The sequence below is a fragment of the Montipora capricornis genome, chromosome 4 (assembly GCF_036669925.1).
Source record: "Montipora capricornis isolate CH-2021 chromosome 4, ASM3666992v2, whole genome shotgun sequence".
NCBI lineage: Eukaryota > Metazoa > Cnidaria > Anthozoa > Scleractinia > Acroporidae > Montipora > Montipora capricornis.
Window position 1 is genome coordinate 53,661,290 of NC_090886.1, and position 22,500 is coordinate 53,683,789.

General features: G+C 38.3%; 1 protein-coding gene and 1 non-coding gene across 2 annotated transcripts in view; both read right to left on the reverse strand.

Moving 5' to 3' along the window:
* The window catches only part of LOC138047447 (protein WBSCR14 homolog), a 30,390-nt gene extending 14,070 nt beyond the window's left edge, over window positions 1-16,320 (reverse strand). The window contains exons 1-9 of the mRNA XM_068894299.1: window positions 15,816-16,320; window positions 14,538-14,647; window positions 10,972-11,054; window positions 8,742-8,828; window positions 4,716-4,763; window positions 3,713-3,771; window positions 3,212-3,327; window positions 1,846-1,962; window positions 646-732 (exon numbers count right to left, since the gene is read on the reverse strand). Coding sequence (XP_068750400.1) covers window positions 646-732; window positions 1,846-1,962; window positions 3,212-3,327; window positions 3,713-3,771; window positions 4,716-4,763; window positions 8,742-8,828; window positions 10,972-11,054; window positions 14,538-14,647; window positions 15,816-16,162 — 1,054 coding nt within the window. The 5' untranslated portion in view covers window positions 16,163-16,320. The remainder of the gene's footprint in view (window positions 1-645; window positions 733-1,845; window positions 1,963-3,211; window positions 3,328-3,712; window positions 3,772-4,715; window positions 4,764-8,741; window positions 8,829-10,971; window positions 11,055-14,537; window positions 14,648-15,815) is intronic.
* A 2,317-nt stretch (window positions 16,321-18,637) lies between these two features.
* Trnad-guc (transfer RNA aspartic acid (anticodon GUC)) lies at window positions 18,638-18,770 on the reverse strand. The gene is made up of 2 exons: window positions 18,733-18,770; window positions 18,638-18,673 (listed from the first exon to the last, which is right to left on the reverse strand). It is a non-coding gene; the product is annotated as a tRNA-Asp (tRNA).
* Window positions 18,771-22,500: the final 3,730 nt, after the last annotated feature.

Below are 22,500 nucleotides of genomic sequence, written 5' to 3' on the forward strand. Positions count from 1 at the left end.
TCGGCCCGTGGGCATTACGGGAGAATAATGCCCTACAATTCAGTCACAATTAGCCAATCAGAGCGCCTGTTATATCGGCCATATAATAATAATAATGATTGCGTTGGCAGCGGTTATTGTGCTACAATAACATAGATACACACAAACTTTATATTAGCTTGAACTTCAGAGTAGCTTAGGGTCTAATATCTCCAAGCAAATGACACACAACATAGCAGAACAACAACCAGAACAACTTTGAGAATTCCAACTGGCTGGAGGCAAACCAGAAGTTGGACCAGGGAATTCATCTAGTGATCACAGCAGGTCTTGAACCAGATCTTAAGGCATGTGACCTAACCACTGGGACACACTGCCTTTCAAGTCCAAGTATGAATTTTTAAAGTCAGTGCAAAAAGGCAGCCGACATTTTCTGTTTGTCTCTTATGTTTTTCAGGTGTCTCCAACGGGACTCAAACCCATAACCTCTGTGATGCTGGTGCAATGCTCTACCAACTGAACTATGAAGCCACTCAGTTGGAAGCAGGTCAATTTGTTGGACCCATGTGTTTCGTGAAGGACTCGATGACTTTTCTGTTTACAACAATGTACTTTTTCTATAACCAAAGGAAAAAGAATATTTCATTTGAGAGATGGTTCACTTACTGGTGAATGACTCAAAGTGCTCCATAAATTCATCTAAATTGGGCTGCAAACTATCAAGAGTAGGAACTTGAAATACATCTGGGGTTTCTGACAAACAAAAAAACTGTAAGTTACAGCCTTCCATAAATTGAATGGGAAAAGACATGACAATGGGGGGAGCAGGGCTGGCACAGTGGTGAGAGCACTCGCCTTCCACCAATGTGGCCCAGGATTGATTCCTGGATTCTACGCAATATGTGGGTTGAGTTTGTTGGTTCTCTACTCTGCTCCGAGAGGTTTTTTCCCGGGTACTCCAGTTTCCCCCTCTCCTCAAAAACCAACATTTGCAGGCGTAGCTCAGTTGGCTAGTGCCCAGCTTTCGGAGCAAGGGGCCCCCAGTTCGATCCTCGGTGACTTCAACGTATGTTTCCACTTTCCTCTAACCCATGAAGCTATAGCTTTAAATATCCCTGAAATGGAGCACTGACAGATTGAGGGGGGTAAAAGGTGCACCGTCAGCTTCCATTGATACCAGTTTCACAACTGAAGGAACTACCGACGTTAAAATAAATTGACTTTACTTTACTTTACGTAACTCACTGTACGAATGAGATATTAGTAACTTATAATATCTCTTGGTCTTTGAATCCAACAATGAAAACAAACTCTTTAAATATAGTGATCTGTACTGTACTGCTCAATTGGCTACGCATGAGTACGTACACACTGAGAGAACTTAACTGTAACGGAGTAACGAGCAATAGTTATTGTGGCATTCCTATGATGTTACCATTACATATCCCATAAGTGCACTAAAGTATAAGCAATAGACCTTGTCTTTCAGACCTCATGTTCATGGTACATTTTTCTTCACTGCAACTCTCTTGTTTCTCTTGGAAACATTCAATTTTATACAATCACCTCATTTTGTTTTGCAGTCAGCACAAAGGGTATGCATACTTCTGATGCAACTTTAAAAACCTTACGTATAGCCATCTTTTCCTCCTACACAATGACTTCATAACAGACTGGCTACTTGTAAAACAAGTCACATTTATGTCTGACTCAGTTTTTGCATTGGGCAATAATTGGATCTTAGACTATTAACCTAAATAACTGTTGCCAAGAACTCTTGCCCATTCAACTCTTTTTTTTTATTTCAACAAAAAATGATTCATTACTGGTCTTATAAGATCTCAACTTATTTTAGTAAATTCACACCTTTAGGTCTTGACAGGAATGCCTGTTGTTGACTGAGTTCTTGTGGGATAACCATGCCCCCAAAGTTAATTGAACGAGACGTAAACAGAGTATCAGGCAGAGATGACAATGCTATGTCTGTAAATTAAAGAAATCAATAATCGTACCACCTTTGCTCAACCAATGATTACAAGAAAAACTTTTCTGTACAGGAATATTAGCTACATTACTTGATTGCAAGGGAAACGGTAAGCAGCTTGGGAAACAGTAAACCCACTAAAGAAACAGCAAATTTACATGTAATCGGTCGAAAACAGCAAAAAAGTATATCTCAACCAGCCAAAAGCCAAAAAATATGTAACTCAAAAAAGTTGCACAAATGTGATTGTGATTGTGATTGTGACGTCCTTCTTCACATTCCAAATGTTCGCTAGTGCAGGCGTAAAAATCACGCATCTCCCAATGTCTTCTTAAAATTACTTTTAAAAGAAGTTTTACTTTCCTTTTTGTCACTGTTGGGTACCTGAGTCACCAAAAGGGACTATAAAAGCTACGGATTTCCAATTTTTTTCCAATTTCACTTTAAAAGACAGCAAAAGCAACTTCATAGTTTGACATGGAGCAACCAGCTAATAAAACAAGACTGCTGAGCCTTGGAAGAGAAAGCTTAAAACTTACAGGAACTTTTCTTGTTTGAGTGTACTTTCTTTTCACAATGTCTGCCCCAGTTGTCACTAAATGAATCTCTTACAATCACTTCTTGTTGACTTTATTGTTACTTTGGTCTTGATGTTTTCAATAATAATTATAATTGTGATCATTACAAAATTATTGTGTGCAGGGTTTGAGTTACACATGGGTATCAGTGGGACTTGGTTTGGTTAAATGATTGATAATTACGGTTAGAGACACCAGACCCTATTGTCAATTTACCAGCCTTTCAGGCAAATTGTAAAATATGTAAATAACTAATGAATAAACCAAATAAATAATATTATTGCTTACTGCATAGAGCGGTTTTCAATTGAGTGTCGAAAGTAATTAGTGAATTGCATTCATTTGGTTTTTCATTACTTCACTCAGTGATCGGTTCATAGTTCTCACGTCATTTTGTCAACCAATCACAAGTGAAACCAAAACCAACCGTGGCTTGTGCGTGCACATTTTCCCATGCTTTGTGTCGGCTATGTGTAATTACTTCGAGTTTTGATTGGTTTACTGGATTGTCTCCGTCCTTTTTGATTGGCCAAAGTAATTACTTTGATTTTGGTTTTACAACACTCAATTCAAACTCGCTCTAAATCAGAAATTTAAACAAATTACTTTACTTTACTCTAGTTTTAGCCATACTCAGATATTTTCAGTGTTATTGTGACTGTTACAGTACCATGATTTATGGGAGTGTCCATGATATTAAGCATCTGCTCAAATGGTGCATCAGCAGACGAAGCTGGTGGAGGACTGGTGACTGAGACACTATCATTACTGCTCGAACTAGCAGACCTGTTCAAACCACAATTTTAAAAAAATAACTAAATGAGATCATTCTCAAGTTTGAGTCACTTCATAGAATCTGTTGTTACCCAAATCACTGTTGGCAAACACAAATACATGTACAATAATAAAACTGGACTTAACACATTGACCCTTGGACTGTCTAATGTCTGTCTAACGTCAAACGATTTTACTTGTCGATAGAGGCCATTCAGCAGTCAATGTGTAGAAGAAAGCTTCTGGTGTGATAAAACAATATTAGAGGTCTGTTGCAGGATATAAATGGTTTGAGTTAAAAAGCAACTGACCTCTTTTAAATTAAACATTTTGAAATGTGTACCCAAGGAACTGTGTCAGAAAGAAATTAATATCAACAACTCATGTCCACACAGACCTTCGCCTTCTTTCTCTTTCTGCCAAATAACAAGCTATCTCTTGGTCAATTTGTTGTGCCTGAAGAATAAACAAACTTTTATTTGAAATGAAAATTGTACTTGAAGTTATCTTGAACTTATCTGGTGATACAAAACAATAACAAAGTCTGTCACAGGATATGATGATAATTTTATCAACTGAAGAAAATTAATCTCTCTTATTACCCAAGTTAGAACACCTTATGGTAAGTGACAGTGACTTTTTCTTTCACTTCCATTTATGCATTTGGGCCAAAAAATGAACAGGAACAAATACTGTGGGCTGTAACTCACCATAAGGCATGAGGAAACAAGGTCAGGAAGACATTTATTATAATTATCTCTAGAACTTTGAATTGAACAACAACTCTTTCTTGAATTCAGTGGGTCGTATTGTTGAATATGGCCTGCCCAATTGGTCAATATGGTGGGATACTATTTTCTAATATTTATTAATGAAAAAGTTATTGTCAGGCAGGTGGAAAACTCTCACAAAGTAAGGAAATTTTTACATCACCCCAGTTACAAGTGTGACACAAGCAACCACAAAAACAATCCTTCACAATCTTTTTAACTGAGATGACCTTGAAATTTCAAAATGCCTCTTTTCACAGTTCAAATGCAGGGGTTTCATCAGAAGCAGGTCACCGGCGGTATACCACCATCTCTAATGTCAAAAATTAGCTTCTCATGGCTGGCTACTCTGCCTTGATTTCCACTCAAACCCTTGTAAAAGACAAGAGTGACCGTGCCTTACATCGATAAGCCCAGGCATCTACTTCAAAAGTTATTGAAACCCCTGGCATGTATTACATGTATGTCTTTCATGTATAGTCTTCAGAGAAAAGTCAAACAAGCAGCCCTTTAGAAATATAAGGAGTGACAGTGTAAATGTCCAATGAGAAACCTTCTCAAGAACACTGATAAACTTGTAAGGAAAAGTTCACTTTGACGTAAATTAATAGAAAGAGAAGCTTTACCAACCCGAGGGCTTAGATGTCTTAGTGGAGTGGCCTTTGGAGTTTCTGACCACTGCAAAGAAAAAAAGAAAACTTACACAGTTTGCAACCTGCACACAAAAGTACATAATTAAAGGGGTTTTGCACACTATTTACTGAATGAATGTCATGATTAATTAAACCTTTCACTCCCTGTGGGCACTTATAGATGTTACTCCATCTAACACTAGACAATTTACTTGTCAATGGGGAGCCCGTCAGGCCTCAAAGGGTTAATTAACAACATCCAGGTTCACTAAAAACCATGTTCCCATTAAAGATCAGAAATGACAGCATAAAGTACCTTTTGGTATTTTAATGAACATCAGTAACCTTTGAGTTCATTGTTTCTGATCAGTGTAAAATATTGTTAAGGTCTTTTAAATCTGTGCTCTTCATAGCTGTCATACTAAATGCACCACACATTTGGAATTTTACCCCAGTTTTAACATAGCTTCTTCCCGCTCAAAAGAACCAATAACATTTGCCTTAAGGACGGTGCCTACTATTGTTATTGTGCATACATTCTGTGCATCTCGAGATACTCGGGTTTCCTATCAGTGATGCTTACTAATACAGGGATATTTTTGTGTGGTTTAAAACTATGCAGAGAAAGTAGATCTTAGTAGTACTCCTGGTATGCAAAAAGAAACCTGGGGTGACCATGCATTTTTGAAAGAGAATTAAGCTTCAATTTGAGAAAGAATGCCATACATTGCTTTGTATTTTAAAGCTTTTTACAAATGATATTCATGAATTATCTGTAAAAAATGTGTGTTTACCGTCAATTTTCTTTTTGGATTTCCATAACACTTGTTAGGATCTACATTTCCTGCATAATCATAAACCGAGGCAAAAATACCTTTGAATTAGTAGGAACCGTCCTTAACATAGCTTCTTCCTGCTTAAAAGAATCAATAACATTTGCCTTAAGATCCATAACTTAGTGCTCAACGCAGAAAGCTGAAATGTGATTTGTGAACCATACAAGTCTTGTGTTCCCCAAGTTTGAGTTCAGGGAGATTTTACCAGAGACTATTTTATCACAACACTATACTTTCCTTTTAGAAAGTGGTTCATTCTCTAAAATTCAAGTGCTGCAAAAAGTCAAGTGATTTGTTCTACTGTTACAACCATACCACATGCAAAGACAGAAAATTCTCTTCCAAGTAGTCTGTGATAAATGATGCAGGTCAAATAAAAGCAACAATATTTTTATTAACGTACATGTAAGCAATAATTATTAGAGGATGACAATAAATAGAGGCAAGGAGAGGTGGGCTGCAGGTCACAAAGCAAGATATGCAGGAATGTTATTTTTTTAGCCCCAAAAGTCAAGGCTGGTGCACCTGTGATTCAATGCCAAATTTTCACTTTGTAATTGTCAGGTCAAGTGGTCAGCTATATACTGTGAGAATCTTTACAAGATCAATAATAGTTATCATTCTCACTAAATTTAGAAGAATGCAGTAGAATGTTTCACATCTTTGATCTTTTCACTGCATAAATATTTCTAGTTTTTGCATAAGTTTATGTGCTTTCTATGATGTGTTTGAACTAAATGTTTGTTGACTGGATGGTTGGTTGGTTGGTGTGCGAGAAAGGTATGTATGTTGAGATCTCACCGGCATGAATAAATTAAAAAAATTGTTTAGTTGTGGTCCAAGCATTTTTTTTTAAAGATCACATTTTGCAGAGCTATCACATTTCCGGAGTTTAATAAAATAAAAGCAGTTAATTATTACCGTAAAGACTCGTGTATAAGCTGCACCCCCAACTTTCAAGCATAATTTTGGAAAAAATAAGAACTCCAAAAAACATGAAGTTAATCAACTCTGAAAATATTTTTTAAAAGCTTCTTTTTAATCAATTTCCCTATTCCCTGTGATTGACAACAGTTGTCTTCATTGGTAAAGCCCACAGTTGAAATGAAAAAGATAGAATTTGCACGAAAAAAAGCACGGGAGAATGACACAAAACGTTTGCTTGGTAACCACGCAGTCATTTAACAAAGGAAGTCTGGACATGGAAATATTCGCTTTCGCATCAGCTGTGCGTGGATATCATGCTTATCAAGATGTATGGAAGCCATCGGAGAAAAACTTGCTGCTAAACGAGAGTTTAACAACCCCATGGGCAAACACGCCATGAAAGTAGTGAAGGACAATAAAACGGTTGGCTATTTGCCTCGCGAGTTCTCCCGAATAGCGGTACTTTCTTGCACGTAGTGGAGAAATCAGTGTTGGGGTGATCGGTCGTAGACGACATTGTAAGCAGCTGTGAGGAGGAATGGAGATTCCATGCCAGTTAGAGTTTAACTGCTCAAACCAAGTGCAAATGAAACGTTTCAAAAAACTACTGGCAAGCAAGATTCGGGTGTAGAACCTGAAGATGCAAACAAACAGCTCCTTTAGGAGCCACCACTTCTACCGAAAGCAGTGATCAATAACAGGTTTCAATATGTTTCAGATTTAGTTACTAAAAGTTCTCAGTTCAATTTGTGACCCCTACAAGCCAGCTTACTCCCTCTGAAAGCAATGGTCTCGTGTATAAGCCGCACCTGCGATTTTTGGCCCAAAACTTAAGCAGAAAGGTGCGGCTTATACACGAGTCTTTATGGTAATTAACCCTTTCACCCCCTAAACCGGCCTAAACAAGCCATACTTAGTATTTTACTCTATCTAATGCCACACAACTTTACTCGTTAATGGAGAACCCCCAGGAGTCAATGGGTTAACACATACAAGACACAATGATTAGTATTTCTAAATAAATGTCGTCAGCTTTACTACTTTTGAATGCTTTGAATGGAAGTGTGACAAATATGCCTAGAAACCAAAAGCTGCAGGATTACAGGGCTCGAAATTAACAAAAAAATCCAGTCGCAATTTGCGACAAGATACGAAAATTTAGTCGCAAAATCGCAGCGCCGCATTGTGTTGTCAGCGGTTTAGCAAAAAAATATGAACCCACAATACTTGTGTGTAAAGAAACCGCTGAAAATGGTGAATAATCGAAGGAATGGAGCTGTGCACGTAACATCCCAGCTAAATTACTCTACAATTACACTATCTTCAGAGAAAATTCACAGCGAGAAACAAAATGATTTTGTCATTTATTTATTTTGGCAAAAGTAGCAGCAAAGTGGCAACTGCTAACCCTTTTGTTTCGAAAGAGCGAAGGTGACAACAAGTCGCAAATTTGCGATTTCTCCAGATATTTTAGTCACAAAGGGAAAAATGCGACTGTATTGGTCGCAATTTCAAGCCCTGAATTAACAGTTTTTAAAACCAGTTTCCATTTTAAAACACACTTTTCTTTTAAATTCTTATTTCAAAACTGTATATATTTGACGTTCACTAGCTAAAGCTTAAAACCCTGATTAAAAGAAAGTATACTATTGTTGTATATGTTCAAAACTATCCCTCCCATTTCTTAATTCAACATACAAACTTAGGTACATCAATAAACACACACTCGCTAGATTAAGAAAGCAGTGATAGTGTTTACACAGCTCATTTTGTATGCAGTACAGGCCTTTTGGCCAATAAGACACTCAGATTTGCATTTGGCATACTAAATTTACTGGATTCACATTAAATTATACAAAGAATGAACAATGTCATTTTCTCCCAAATCCAGCTCTCTAAAGTCTACACGGTCAGTTTTAAACTCAGGCTCTGACAGAACGTTAAATGGAATTTAAATAAACAGTCCTCAGCTAGAATTTTCTCCGCTGTATTTCAACTTTATCTCTCTTATGCCTAACCAGTTTGTTCGAATGTGAGAGATGGTTGTAACTCAAATTAAGAAAATGCTCTCAAAGTAAACAATCCTCTGATGGGAATTTGGGGATAAAATCTTGCAAGCCGGGAGTTAAGCAAACACAGTCATGTTGAAAATTTAAAGGAAAAATCAGGTTGCAAATACTATGGTATTATTACAGAACTAAAAGATCTGACAAATCTTCAGCTTGCAATCAGAACATGGTACACTCCTCGTGGATACAAACCTTCTTGTAATAAATTCTGAGTTTCTTGTACTCTCTTGATACAGCTTCCAACTTTCTTCGCCAGTACTTGCCTTCAAGTATAACAGCCTACAACACAAACAATGAACATGCCAGCCAATCAGAACTTCCTTTAACACAACAAATCATTTTCTTTATGTAAAGCTCTTTTTACTGGAGAGCATTACAGTATTACACGTATGTAAAGGTCACTAGCACACATACAAGAAAACCTACTCAATAGAAGTTTCCATGGTAAATAAAATTACCATTTCATTACCAAATACTATTATCATTCGATGTATTTTGTCCTTCCTTTTCATTGGCCAAGAGCCCACCACGTGACCTGCAAATAACTGCCTACAAATAAGTGTTTTGCTGCAAATAATATTCTGCTCATGTGCAATTGAAATCACGCTCCTGTGAGAAAATGGCAGATTGGTTCCTCGAGCTGTCAGAGAATTATTCTACATCTTTAGTTCATCGAAAGAACAGTGAGAATACTAAGAAAGGAACAAAAGTTGCACTCCAAGTATTTTGAGAGTATCTCAAGGAAAGAAAGGTAGACGAAGAGTCACTCATGCCATTGACGCGAAGGACAAGTTGGCAAATGCATATGTACGGAAGAGATTTTATGATAAAGCCAGAAAAAAGAATGGCAAGCTTTATACCAAAGCTTCACTTGTCGGGATACGCTTTGAAAACTGTGAAATTCTTCAGCTTTGTTGATGCCTAGTGTTATTGAACGTTAGACTGTAAGTACAATTTGAAGTCTACAAATATATTTATGCTGAGAAGGAAACCAATTGATTGGTGCAATAACTCGACTCTGCAAGGCAGCGCGTGCTTACGGCTTCCCCGAAACAAAAACAAAAAACAAACTCGGTGACTGAATGATAAAACAATAATTATTGAACTCGGCTATCGCAAAATATCGTGATTTGTCAGTGTCTCGCAGATCAATTATTTGCCTCAGCCTTCGGCTTCAGCAAATAATAGATCTGCTCGCCACTGACAAATCACAATATTTTGCTCAACCTCGTCCAATACTAATTGTTAATTATTTACATTCATTTATTACATACAGAATATTGCATTTCTGATTGGTTAATGATGAATGCATTAATAGGTTATAGAGCGTAACACAGAAATTGCTATGGAAACACAGCAATGCAGTAATTTTGTTGAGCATATAATATGGTAAACAAAAAAATGTATGAACTTGTTCATGTATTTCGTGATTTACAGACACTCGTGGTGTTTTCAAAGTTCTAAAAATAACATGAGAAGACTGTAGCTGAGTGCAATTTTGAGACCCCTTGTACCCATAAATCCTGAAATGCACTCATATTCATACGATTTCTTATACTTACTGCATGCATGCTGTGACCTATTAAAGAACTACCACAGGTACCCCAAGCTCAGTGTGCGGGGAATATAAGGATTTGTATAGGAAGACAACACCTGAGACTTGAGACCTGAGAAGATAATTTATTGCCATTGTGGGGCGTCCCCTTCCTGTGAGGTTTGTTTGTGGCTTGGTAACGAAGCTTGATTCACACTACTTACAACACTGGTACATCTACTTACACAACTTACAAAAATTACACAATTAACAACTACTAAAATCCATTATATTACCATCAAAACTATTTAACAATTGAATTGCGTACGCATTACTTACAATACAATGCACTTACAGTTACAGGTGCTATTTACAATAATACAATCTTTGTTTGTCATTCTTGAAGACATTACCAAACAGATTGAAAACAGATTGAAATGAAAGAAAAACCTTTGCCCTTGAATTCTACAGTGGATTTATGGCCATGGGAACATTTTAACCAGGAACATTTGACTCCATTTGGTGGGCTCATGAGAATTCAGTGTTCAGCCTTGGTATTTTATTATGACTGTTGACAACCGAGGAACTGATAATGGCTCAATTAGTGTTGAATCTCAAAAAAGCCTCACAGGAAGGAGGCGACCCACAATGGCAATAAGGTTAGGCTTTTTAATTGAGAATTTTTTCACAAAATCCTCTTCTCATGTCTCAGGTCTTGTCTTCCCATACAAATCCTTATAGTCCCTCAATCTAAGCTTGGGTCACCTGTGGAACTACACATATATTTGTTTTCATTAGAAAAAAAAAAAAACGAGAAAAAACAGTGGAAATGTTCTGGGTTATTGCAAACAACCCTGAAAAGAAGACGTCATCTAACATAAGCCTTACCAATGGCTTCTTCTTAAATGACTCTCTCTCATCAGACAGAGGAGGAACAAACTGGCAAAACAATGGACGTTTCCCTTTGGAATCTGCATGACACAAAATTTAAAAAAATACCAAAAGGTCAATGGAAAATAGGGAAATCTGCCTTCAGAGGTCCTGAAACATGTGAAAGATGAATAATCATAGTTAACAATTATTATAGTTGATTGGAGCTTTCTGAACAGCAAGCCGTTGCTCAGAGAGAAAACTCAGCAGCAAAATTATACAAAAGTTGCTATTTGCTTTAAGAACTGTTGTTGAAATACATGTGGGTTATACAAAAAAATATATTTTTCTGTCAATTTGCACCTTCCTGCAGATCAAGTTTGACATGATAATCAAAACATTTTATAACCATCAACAATTTTGAAACAACTGAATAACTCTCCAATGTTTGAACAAAAGACTTAAGGTAGCCTACACTTTGTACCAAATTCATTCCACAAACTTTATCCATAAAAGTTTGTGAGCAGATTTATCAATTATGCACATAACCATTTACACACAACATCAAAGTTTTTTAAAATATGATATTATGATTTGAAGATAATGCAGGGTTCATGTTGGATTTTGTCTATAAAATTCCAGGAGTATTCAAGGAGTTTTCAAGAACCAGAAATTGAGTTTTCAAGAGTACTTGTAAGACAGTTTCTATGCCATACACTGTGTTTCAGTGTTTTCTTTGCTGAAAAAACCTCCCACATCGTGCAAGTTGAGTCCACGCACGGAATGTTTTAATATTTCCCCAATAGTCAAATTTGGGCTCAAATTTTTAAACGTCTCTTTATTAACTTAGCATGATGCAATCTTAACAATTTTTACCCAAGCAAAGACTCAAGGAGTTTTCAAGCGGTTTTCCACAAAATCCTTTTGTTCAAGGGCTTTTCAAGTGCCCTTGAAGTCCAAAATTAAATTCCAGGGCTTTTCAAGGCCTTCAAGGAGTAGCATGAACCCTGTAATACATTGTACTCTGCATGGACTTCGAGCTGTTGTTTATGTACATTTTTGTCAGTGAATGATCCAAATAATTACAGGCTCAGCAATTCAGGTATTTAACAGAACTACTTCAACATTATCACATATTCGTTATTCAGGTGTTTCATTTAAACTATTCGTTATGTGATCTTAAACTAGGAGACCAATTTAATGTGCTGTATAGGGGAATTTCCCTCCTCAGCACAAAGCTATTGATTTCACTCATTCAGTCAAGAATAAAGTACTGAATATATAAACTGTGTTGAGTTATGAAAAATCTCTGAATATTTGAATGCGATATACCATATAACCTCTGAGCAATAATGCTTTAAAAATTCAAATTTTCCGACGAATAATAATTCTATGCGGTCATTTGCGCTTTTGCCACCCAAGAATTTATCAGTTTGATTGCTGATAACTGGCTTAATTTGTCCAGAACTTCCAGTTCCCAGGAATTTAGGTTTATCTTGCAGGCCTTGAGAGTGTCCAGTGAGTGACCTTGGTCCCTGGCACCAGAGCTTTGCTGACCATAGAACAAGGCTTTACCGTTACCCGTAAGCCAGTGCCTTTCATGTGCACTACATCCAACCAACCCATCTCAGATGGGATTTGATAAAGAGACTCTCTGTGCCTAGCATGTTACATCTTGCAAGAACATTTGTATTGGGTACTTAGTTTTGCCCCTTGATGTTACAGATTGAACAAAGACAGTGGAAATGAAATGCATCTTGATGTTTGATACGGTGCCTGTAGAGTGTCCATGTTGTGCAGCCATATAACAGGGAGGTGAGCACTTCTGCTTGGTAGACCTTTGTCTTGTTTCCAGGCAGATACCATGATCTTTTCCCAGTCTGTGCTGGAGACCACCAAAAGCTGAGCTCGCTTTGGATAATCTCCGATTTATATCTTCATCCAGTTGGGCACTGACAGAATACGACCCAAGTAGCATTTATTTGACACAGCATTTAGAGGGTGTTTGCTGTCATGACAGCACGGTCCTGTTCAGGGTGTCCAGGTTCTGGTTGAGGCATAATTAATATCAGTCTTCTTCAGGCTGATTATTAGGCTGAAGTATAATTATGGCAGCATGAGCAATACAGTCAACTAATGCTTGGACTTCCTGGAGACAGAGTGCTATCAGAGCATAGTCGTCCGCAAAAAAAAACTCTTTCAGAAACAGTTCTCTTAGTTTGGTCTTGGCTTTGAGGCATTGCGCGTTGATAAAGTTACCATTCATCCTAAACTGGCTATTCAAACCTTCAACAGTGTCTCTGAAAGCAAGTTGTAGCATAGCTGAGAAGTGGATTGCAAACAGGACAGGGGCCATCACACAACCTTGCTTAGTTCCATTTTTAACAGGGAAGGTATCAGAGCCTGAACTGCTTCCCATCACAGATGCCATCATATCATTACACTTGGATCATCTTTCCTGGGCAACCAAACTTATGCAGAACTTTCAACAGCATATCTCAGTTGACCATGTCAGAGACCTTGGTTAAATTGACGAAGACCATATCCAGGTCCTTGTTCTTCTCTCTGGCCTTCTCTTGGATCTGACGTGATGTATCATCAATATTTTTGTTCCTTGACAGCATCAAAGCTACATTGTGCACTTATGTCCAGGTTTGATCCTAATTAGATGCACACCCAATTTTGACATCCAACACAAAGTGTCCCTTTAAGTCTAAGCATTTGCTACCTATTTTCAACAATAAGGTAAGCGTTAGAAAGGCTTACAGTGTATTAGCATTGAAGCAAAAGAATGTTTCCTTTGGCTGTCATTGTGAAAGAGGTCTACGATTATCAGAACAATACTTGCTGCCTTTGTGTTCGTATAGATAAACTGCACTGTATGGAAGCATCTTTGAACTTCTATGGAACTTCAGACTGGTTCCATAAGTTCTGGAAGAGCTTGGTAGGTTTCCTTACAAGGCAAGTTCCACCATGCTTATGTACTGAACCTGGTATACCATCGGGGCCTAGTGAATTCCCACAGGACAGTTGTTTTATGGCTTTCTTCACTTCTGACAGGGATGGTTCTACGTCAAGCTGACCCACAGTAGCATATTGTGGAAGGGAATCGATGATGTCATTGTTTACTATTGACACTTGATTTACGACTGTGATGAGGTGTTATATAAATATGCAATAATAAATTTAATTTAATTCATTTACTGGAGAATTCCACTCTGCTTATTTTACAAAAAAATTGTTTTCCTTCCCACCCATAGTGTACTTATTTAAAACAACAATACAAAGATTCTTTCTGGTTATTGGCACACTACTGTCGTGAAACATTCTTGTAAGGAAGCGGGTCTGTGTTAATGTATGAACCTGTAAGAATACAAAATGCAAGATGAACCAATAGTATACAAGGCTGCTGCCTAAGAAAATTTTAAAGGGGCCCTCAGAGATAAACGCTGAGAACTTAGGAGCCCAACATATGAAGTGAAAGGTGTTGCTGTGAAAAATTAAGGCGCCCAGAGCTATTCTTTGGGAGCCCCAGGCTACCGGGCTCCTGTTAGGCAACAGCCTTGGTATGTAGCATTACTCACACTGGATATGCCAACATCTCCAAATCGCATTGTTTAAACGCGTCTTCTCTGCAAACTGTAGCTTCTGGCTGCGGAAATTCTTCCACTTAGGTGAAATGAGGAAACCACCCCTGTATTCAAACAGACAACACAGACACTTTCCACAGTATTTTCTAGTAATATGTCTACTTACAGGTTTGTGTTAGAGAGGTTAATTTTTGGACAAATGGCTTACTCCTTATAACAATTCTTGATTCAGTTTCATTCTTCTGCTGTGGTAACACCACAATCCAAAAACAGAAACCAGACCATTATTAACCCTTTTATTCCTAAAATAGATTTTACTCTGTCTAACACCAGACAATTTTACTCATCCTTAAATCACGGATGAAAATTAACATATTTAGATATATAAGTTATTAGTATATGTAATAAGACTACATGCTGTTCAATTTGAAAATAATTGGATGAGAAAAATTCTGAGAACTGCCAAATTGCCAAGTCCAATTTTGCAGTCCAAGGAATTTTTTGAATCCAATTATTTCCAAATTGGACAAGCATGTAGTCCTGTTACCTATTAATTATAAAGCTTGCAAAAACAGTTTGTTCTTACTGATACATGTCGAGACGATTAGCATAAAAATCAATGAACAATGAATCAACCTTTACTTCACTTAAATTACACCTACAATCATATCTAAAGAAGCTAACACACACTAAGTATAAAATAAACAACGGATTATAATTATCACAGAAGAAAGCCTGGATGCTTGCTGAGAATTATACTATCTCAGTGTAAAGTTAAGTTTCTTACGTTCAAACTAGTTACAATTTCATAATATATCAAGAATATTGCCGTGGTTGCGTCTCTACTATGAAACCAAATTCATTTTCCCCTCTTAAAGTTGAAAATACAACCAAACTTTTTCTATGAATGTTGTGTTCGTCAGCTGTAACTTTTGGCTCGAGAATGCCATTTTCGCATGCATAATAATGAACTGAAGTTAAACTCTAAACAAATAAAGACAGGAACATTTTATACATCTTAGAAGCATCTCTATCGATTGAAAAGATAAACAAGTAAATCGTGATCTTTGATCGTGAAATAACAACAACACAGATGACCAAATTTAACGGTTGTCAATCTGAACTTCTGGCAAAACTATGACTGAGAAACATCACGGCCATGCAAGCTGACATAGCAATCGCATGCCCAGCTATTTGTACTTCAAGACAATTAAGTCAATATTAATGTTACTACTAAGCCTTAAAACCCATTTTTCATTTCTTTGTACTCACGTGCCATATTCCAGTCGCATACACTCGAACAACCTGGACAAGTTCTCATCAAGAGTGATCGATGCGTTTGGACGCCTGTGTAGTTCACGTTTCTGAAAACCCGAGTTGCGATAACCAGCTATATTGGAATGAAAACTTTTGCCAAGATGACTGCCAGAGAGAAATCGCGAATCCATAGTCATGTAGCACTTATATTCCGTTGCATTTTGGTGATTTTCACCGCTAAATTTTCTTGACAAAGCTACTTTTGATGATCCATGATCAAAACTCTCCCTTCCCGATCCATTGCAGTAAAGGGAGCTGCATTGAGGAAGAGGTTGGTAACCATCTTTGCCCAAATATGGCATCCCTCTACCCCAATCCCCGTTTGCTGCACGGACACGAAATGAACGAACGTGAGAGAGCCGTCGTTTCTGCTTTCGACGTAAGTTAGTAAGGAAGTTATGCCTTTCCGTTATTCAACATATTGACAACGTCCTAAATAAACCGTGCTTAGCTCAGAGGGCACAAGCTTGCCCCGTGATCTGTGAATGTCCTCGCTGTTATTTGATCAAGCAAAAAAATTAATACTAGTGTCGGTTACATCCTAATGCCATTAGCAGCTCAAGCGTCTTCGTATTGAAAGAATTTGTCTTAAGGTGGATGCGTGGCGAATCAATTGGCATTCCTCAGATAATCTAATTGGCGCGTGTCACTGTCGCGCGTACAGAAAGTAGAATAATAACTTTTATTTTACAAAAGTACACAAGAGCAATAACAATAGCTTGAAAATTACAGGATGATCGATTTTAAATTCTTTGATTCTAAAATTCAGACACATCCCAACAACGTTTGTCGTGAAATTAGGTTTATCTAGTCCTGTCAATCTTTTCCACGCGCGCGCTCTAGTCTCCCTACCTTTACCTTGATCATACGTCACGCAGTCACTCTTTCACCCTTTATATGTTCCTTCGTCTTTTTGAACTGCGTTCAGTATTATTTGTCATTGATCATCCTGAGTCAAGAGTCTCTGCTTCACTTGAAAGAAGAGCAAGCCTACCAAACCAGGAGACAGCATCGTAAACCACGAGTAACGGATCACGATAACAAAGTAACGGATCACTGATGAAGTTTCATAACTTTATTTTTCAGAATCGCTTAGTTAATCGGGTCGATAGATAAAAAAAAGTTATTGGAAGAGAAATGCCGGGATGCGCTATATTATAATTTCATTTTGTGTGTTAATGGGGCAAAGTTGCAAAGCCGAGCGGAAAGTCGACAGATTGGTGTGGTTTTACAAATCTGCGCTTCAACCGCAGCAATAGACCATATTCTTATTCCCAGTATTGGACTGGAACTAGCTTGCAATGGAGGCTAATGCGGGGAAATATATTAAAAAGTATTTGCATTTGAAAAGATTTCCCCGCATTAGCCTCCATTGCAAGCTAGTTCCACTCCAATACTGAGAATACGAATATGGTCTATTGGTTTCTGACAGGAATGAGCTTATGATTATAATTTCAAGGGTTCGTTATGCTTTTTGTTGATGGAAATGTACCAATCCAGTTAACTAAGTAGCGGCAGGGCGTTCTGTAGTTTCCACCCGATGATGTTTGGCTCATTAGAGAGTGCACCTTCCTCATAGTAATAGCTCACTTGAACCAAGGGGAATGATCTGCAGTGGACTGAATATGGAGCCATAACACTTTAAATTATGTCTCCACTATTAACATCATTTCACGCAGAGAAAAATAATAATAAGAGCCACAACGCAAACCACCCTATTACACGCAACCAAGATAAACAGACGCCAAGCTCAAAATAGCCTCCGAAGTAAACGCCCTTAGAGGAGGACGAGTGACGAATGCCCCAAGGGCGTCTGTGCTGAAGGCTAAGCCTTTAACTCGGACGGTTCAAACGTTGAAATTCACATGTTCCGAATCTAATGCAAATGAAAAAATTCTATTGTTTTCGTTCATTTGCATTAGATTCGGCACATATGAACCGGGTCCAAGCTCAACAAAACACGCGATTGTAATAATTAAATATCCTGATTCGAGGGAGTGAGCGATCAAAAAGACTTCTAAAATACACCACTGATTGGTTGAAACTGAGGCGCAAGGTTTTTAAGCCAATCATAAAGCGTAGCTGTGAAAAAAAAAACTTGGTACGCATGCGTACATGTGTCTACTGGCTTTCAGCAAGACAAGTAAATCATTGTTAGCTAAATGAAAGAGTTTCTTCATTGTTGTACGTGAAATTGTCAACAATGAATGGTTTTGGATAATCAGCAATGTGATGAATGGTATTTAGTGAAGAAATGACACGTTCATCCTCTTTTCAAGGTTGGGAATTATTTGTTGCACGTTATTGACAAGAATCAGCAGTACAAATGCCATTTACTGTCTCCTATCAAAACGATTTACAAACAGACAAATCGGAATCTTGTATAACTGATCCTGAGTGTCACATATGCACCATCAGTTAAGTAACGTGAAATCCCAATGAACAAGTTGATACGTACAGTGAAATGGAAACGAAAGTATTTTTCTCAAATATTTCAAGTCGTCTCATCAATCATTTTAATTACAAACTGCAACATGTATGAACGAAAAGATATATGAAATGAATCATACATTTAACTGCGGATGTTTCTTTAGTAATGGAGTTAGTGCCGTTGGTAGGAAGGCCCACATCAGCTGGGTAAGCCGCCAGTTTTCTGACCTACATTGACAAATTAAGTATGTCATGTATCTATTTATGTATTTAAATTAAGTAAAGCTACGAGTCTCGCAGTTATGAACGCATTTTTAGCAATTGCGTAGAGAAGCCTGAAACATTCTGGACTTCAACGGGGTTTGAACCCGCGACCTCGCGATACCGGTGCGACGCTCTAACCATCTGAGCTATGATCTGGCTTCATAGATTAGCCCATTTGCGACAGTGCGACGCTCTAACCAACTGAGCTATGAAGCCAGGTCATAGCTTAGATGGTTAGAGCGTCGCACAGGTATCGCGAGGTCACGGGTTGAAACCCCGTTGCCGCGTGAGTCCTGAATTTTTCAGGCTTCTCTACGAATTGCTAAAATTGCGTTCATAACTGAGAGGATGATAGCTTTACTTGATTACTTGTAACATTATGTTCGCATGTGAGATTTCTGATTATAAGGGGAACTTTGCTGTTAACTACATGTATATGAGGGCTAGACTGATTATCTGGTGGTACTAGTTCTTAATATTTCGGAGACATTTGGAATTGTAGAGACATACAGTGGTGAACTATATTGACCTTGCTCCACTTCGTAATTTTAATCATAGAGACTCCTTCGAAAAACTAAATTTGCTGAAGAAACAATCGCTTCTGGACTCATTCATACGGTATCATGTTTCTGATCTGCTATGCCTCTTGGTCTGGACAAATTTCGAATACAAATACAAAAATACGAATGCAAAAAGTAAAGCGCTCGCGAATTTAGTTTCCAGACGTGATCAATTTACGGTGCAAAAATAGTCTTTGTGGTGCCATGAAATAGATCTGAGAGAAGAAACATACCGCGTTCGTGATTTACTCTTCGAAAGTTGAGGACAAAAGTTATTCCTGGGAACTCAGGAAGAAAATAAACTACCAACGAAACAGCAAGTACGGTTTCATAATGAGGTCTGCCTTCCCGAGTCCATGACTTGCTCTCGATTGTACTTAATAACCGAGAGTGAGGTCGTTACAGCAAAATCTCAAACTGAGGCCTTTAACTTTAATCAAGGTAATTGCCACAATACATAGATTACCTTTATTTCACCTCGGATTTACAAGAGCAGGTGTATAGCTAATTTCTCCGAGAAAGACAGGACTAAATAAATAAAATAGCATTGATAATAATAATAAAAGTAAAATGGTATATTATATACAGTACATTAAATTACGATTTACATAAGTAACAATTGCATGTTATACCAAACCAGTGGTCAGCTTCGACAAGTTGGTATTGAAGTCTCATTTCTAACTTCACTAGCGCTTACTAATGCTAATCCGGCAATTGAGCGGCCAGCAGTGGCTGAATTTGCACATTTACATGGTATAAATTACAACTAAAATTACATGGTGTGAAATTACAAATTACATAGTATGATAATAAACGAAGTAATTAAATTAATATGTTAAAGAAGTGGCCACTCTTCGGATAAATTCTGGTTAAGATACCGATCTAACAACATCAGCTGATAACGCGTTCCATACAGGGATTGATCTCACATAGAGTGTTTATAAGAGTCGACTGAATAGGATGGGATCCTGATCTTAAAGTCATTACTGGCTTTTGTACGGCCATACGCAGGCACGGATTAACTTGACCTCTATGTATTTTATAAAACATGCCGTGATCCTGCGCCTTGACTGCAGTGAACGCCAGTTCAAGTCCGTACTTACGCACAGATGAAACGCTACTATACGGCTGTCGTCGATCGTCGTTAACAAAATGTGCTGCGCGGCGCTGAACGGATTAGATACAGTCAATCCCTTTCTTTGAACGCGGAGACCAAGCAACCGTGGCGAATTCGACAATCGGACGTACTAAGGATAGGTATGATCGTTCCTTAACAGATCGACCGCACGATGAGAAATTCCTTTGAAGGATCCATAAGACTCTCATTTCCTTCTTTTTAGCTTCGTCACACTGCAATTGCCAACAGAACGTACATGTTATGTAGACGCTGAGGTACTTTTGGTGGCCAGCACCGAGGGAGTAACTAAACTGGAAAGGAGAATTCTTTAAAGTGATGGACATAACAAAACATTTTTTAGGTGCAAATTTCATCTGCCATGTAGAGGCCCACTTCTCTAGTTGATCGAGGTGTCGCTGGAGAGGTAAATGATCACTTACGGAATGAATCGGACGGTAAAGAACACAGTCGTCAGCGAAGAGCTTGATACCAACCCACACACCACACACACTAATAAGAACCCACACACTAATCGAGAAGAGTAGGGGATGAAATTTCCAGTGTTGTGGCGGTCCTTTGGGTGGATATAGCAGTTGGTATATGGGTGGGTGGATATAGCAGGTCCACATCATCTGAATAGCTGCCAAAACTTCAACCTGTATAAACAAACAAATAAATAACAAACAAACAAACCAGATGTGATGTTAGTAGGTAGATCGTTAACATCAAAAAGACATTAGAGAGATTAAGCACCGCGTATTTTTTTCCCGCGAACGGCAGGGAGGGTCACGTGACCTGACATTTCCCGCGTTTGCCGTTTGCCGGCCGCCGTTTCTACTCGATGAGGACATTTTTTCCGTTTGTAGGGAAGGTCAAAAAGTGAGTATTTGTAGCCCATTTTTACCAACTATTTCTCCATTTTGATCACTTGCTTTTATAGCTAAGCTTCGTTTATCATCCTACTTCTACATGAACTGCTTATAAAGCTAAAAGAGTTTCAAATTCAAGCGGAAAATACATAACTTCTCTGTATCCATTTTTTCTAATCGCAGTGAATGGCGACCGAGAACATTTGCCTTAGGAAAATATTAAGAAATATGGGCCTGGCCTGTACTGAACTGTAACTGTATTTCAGTTAATATTTTAAACAATAAGTTGAGAAAGTTTCTCTTTGAACGAACATTTAGTTAATACCGTGTCGTCGGGAAGCTTAAACAGACGAACATCGCGGGCGGAACGGTAAACAACAAACGGCTAGCAGACGTTCAGCGTTCGCCGTTTGCGCGGTGCTTAATCTAACTATTGGGACCCAATACGGTTCCCTGAGGCACCGCGGAAACTACAGGCGACCACGAAGAAGCTGAACCATTAACCACAACTCGCTGGCTACGCCCAATCAAAAAGCTTCGTAGCCAGATGTTGGCCTTATTACCAATTCATGGGGGACCGAGTCTAGAAATACAACATCGACCTGACCATGGACGTTTAGGACTGATGCCCATTCGTAAATGACAGTAATGAGTTGAGTCTCACATGACAGACCCCACTGAAAACCATGTTGGTGCGGTGAGATGATGCAATTTGTAGAAAGGGTGCCGTGGTATTTGGCAGAATACTATATGTTCCATGACTTTAGTTGTGAGGGATGTTAAAGACATCAGTCTGTAGATTTTGGAATCTGCTGTGGAGCCCTTTTTAAAGATGGCACAAATACCGGCTTGCTTCCAGGCATGTGGCAGAGTTCCCGTATCGTAAGATTGTTGAAAAAGGGAGAATTGCTAGGCCGAGGTTTGAGATTTTTCTGTAACGACCGAACGGTCGAGGTTAAGTTGTTTATTATACAGCCAACAGAACAGTTCCAAAGAAGAAAAAACTAATTTGCATAATTCATAATCGGCCCGTGGGTATTACGAGAGAATAATGCCCTAGCCCTTAGCTGCTCACAGCCAATCAGCGCGAGCGTTATATTTGCCAGGCGGTAATGTTTTAACCCTTTGCTTACTATCTGGCAAAATACGTCCAGCTTTATCCACGTGACGTCATCACTTTTAACGGTCAGGAACAGCTTTGTCCACTAACTTGTGCAGGGAGAAGAGATCTTTCAAAGTATACCAGAATGAGCACAATTCAGTCAAGGAAACTGGTGAAACGGCCAAAAAAACCATGTAACACTGACCTGAAAATCTCCATGAAAAGCTTGCTCCATTACCCACCTACCTTTCTGAGCACCTAATTCTAAGATGATGAAAGGTTTCTCAGAAACTCTTCC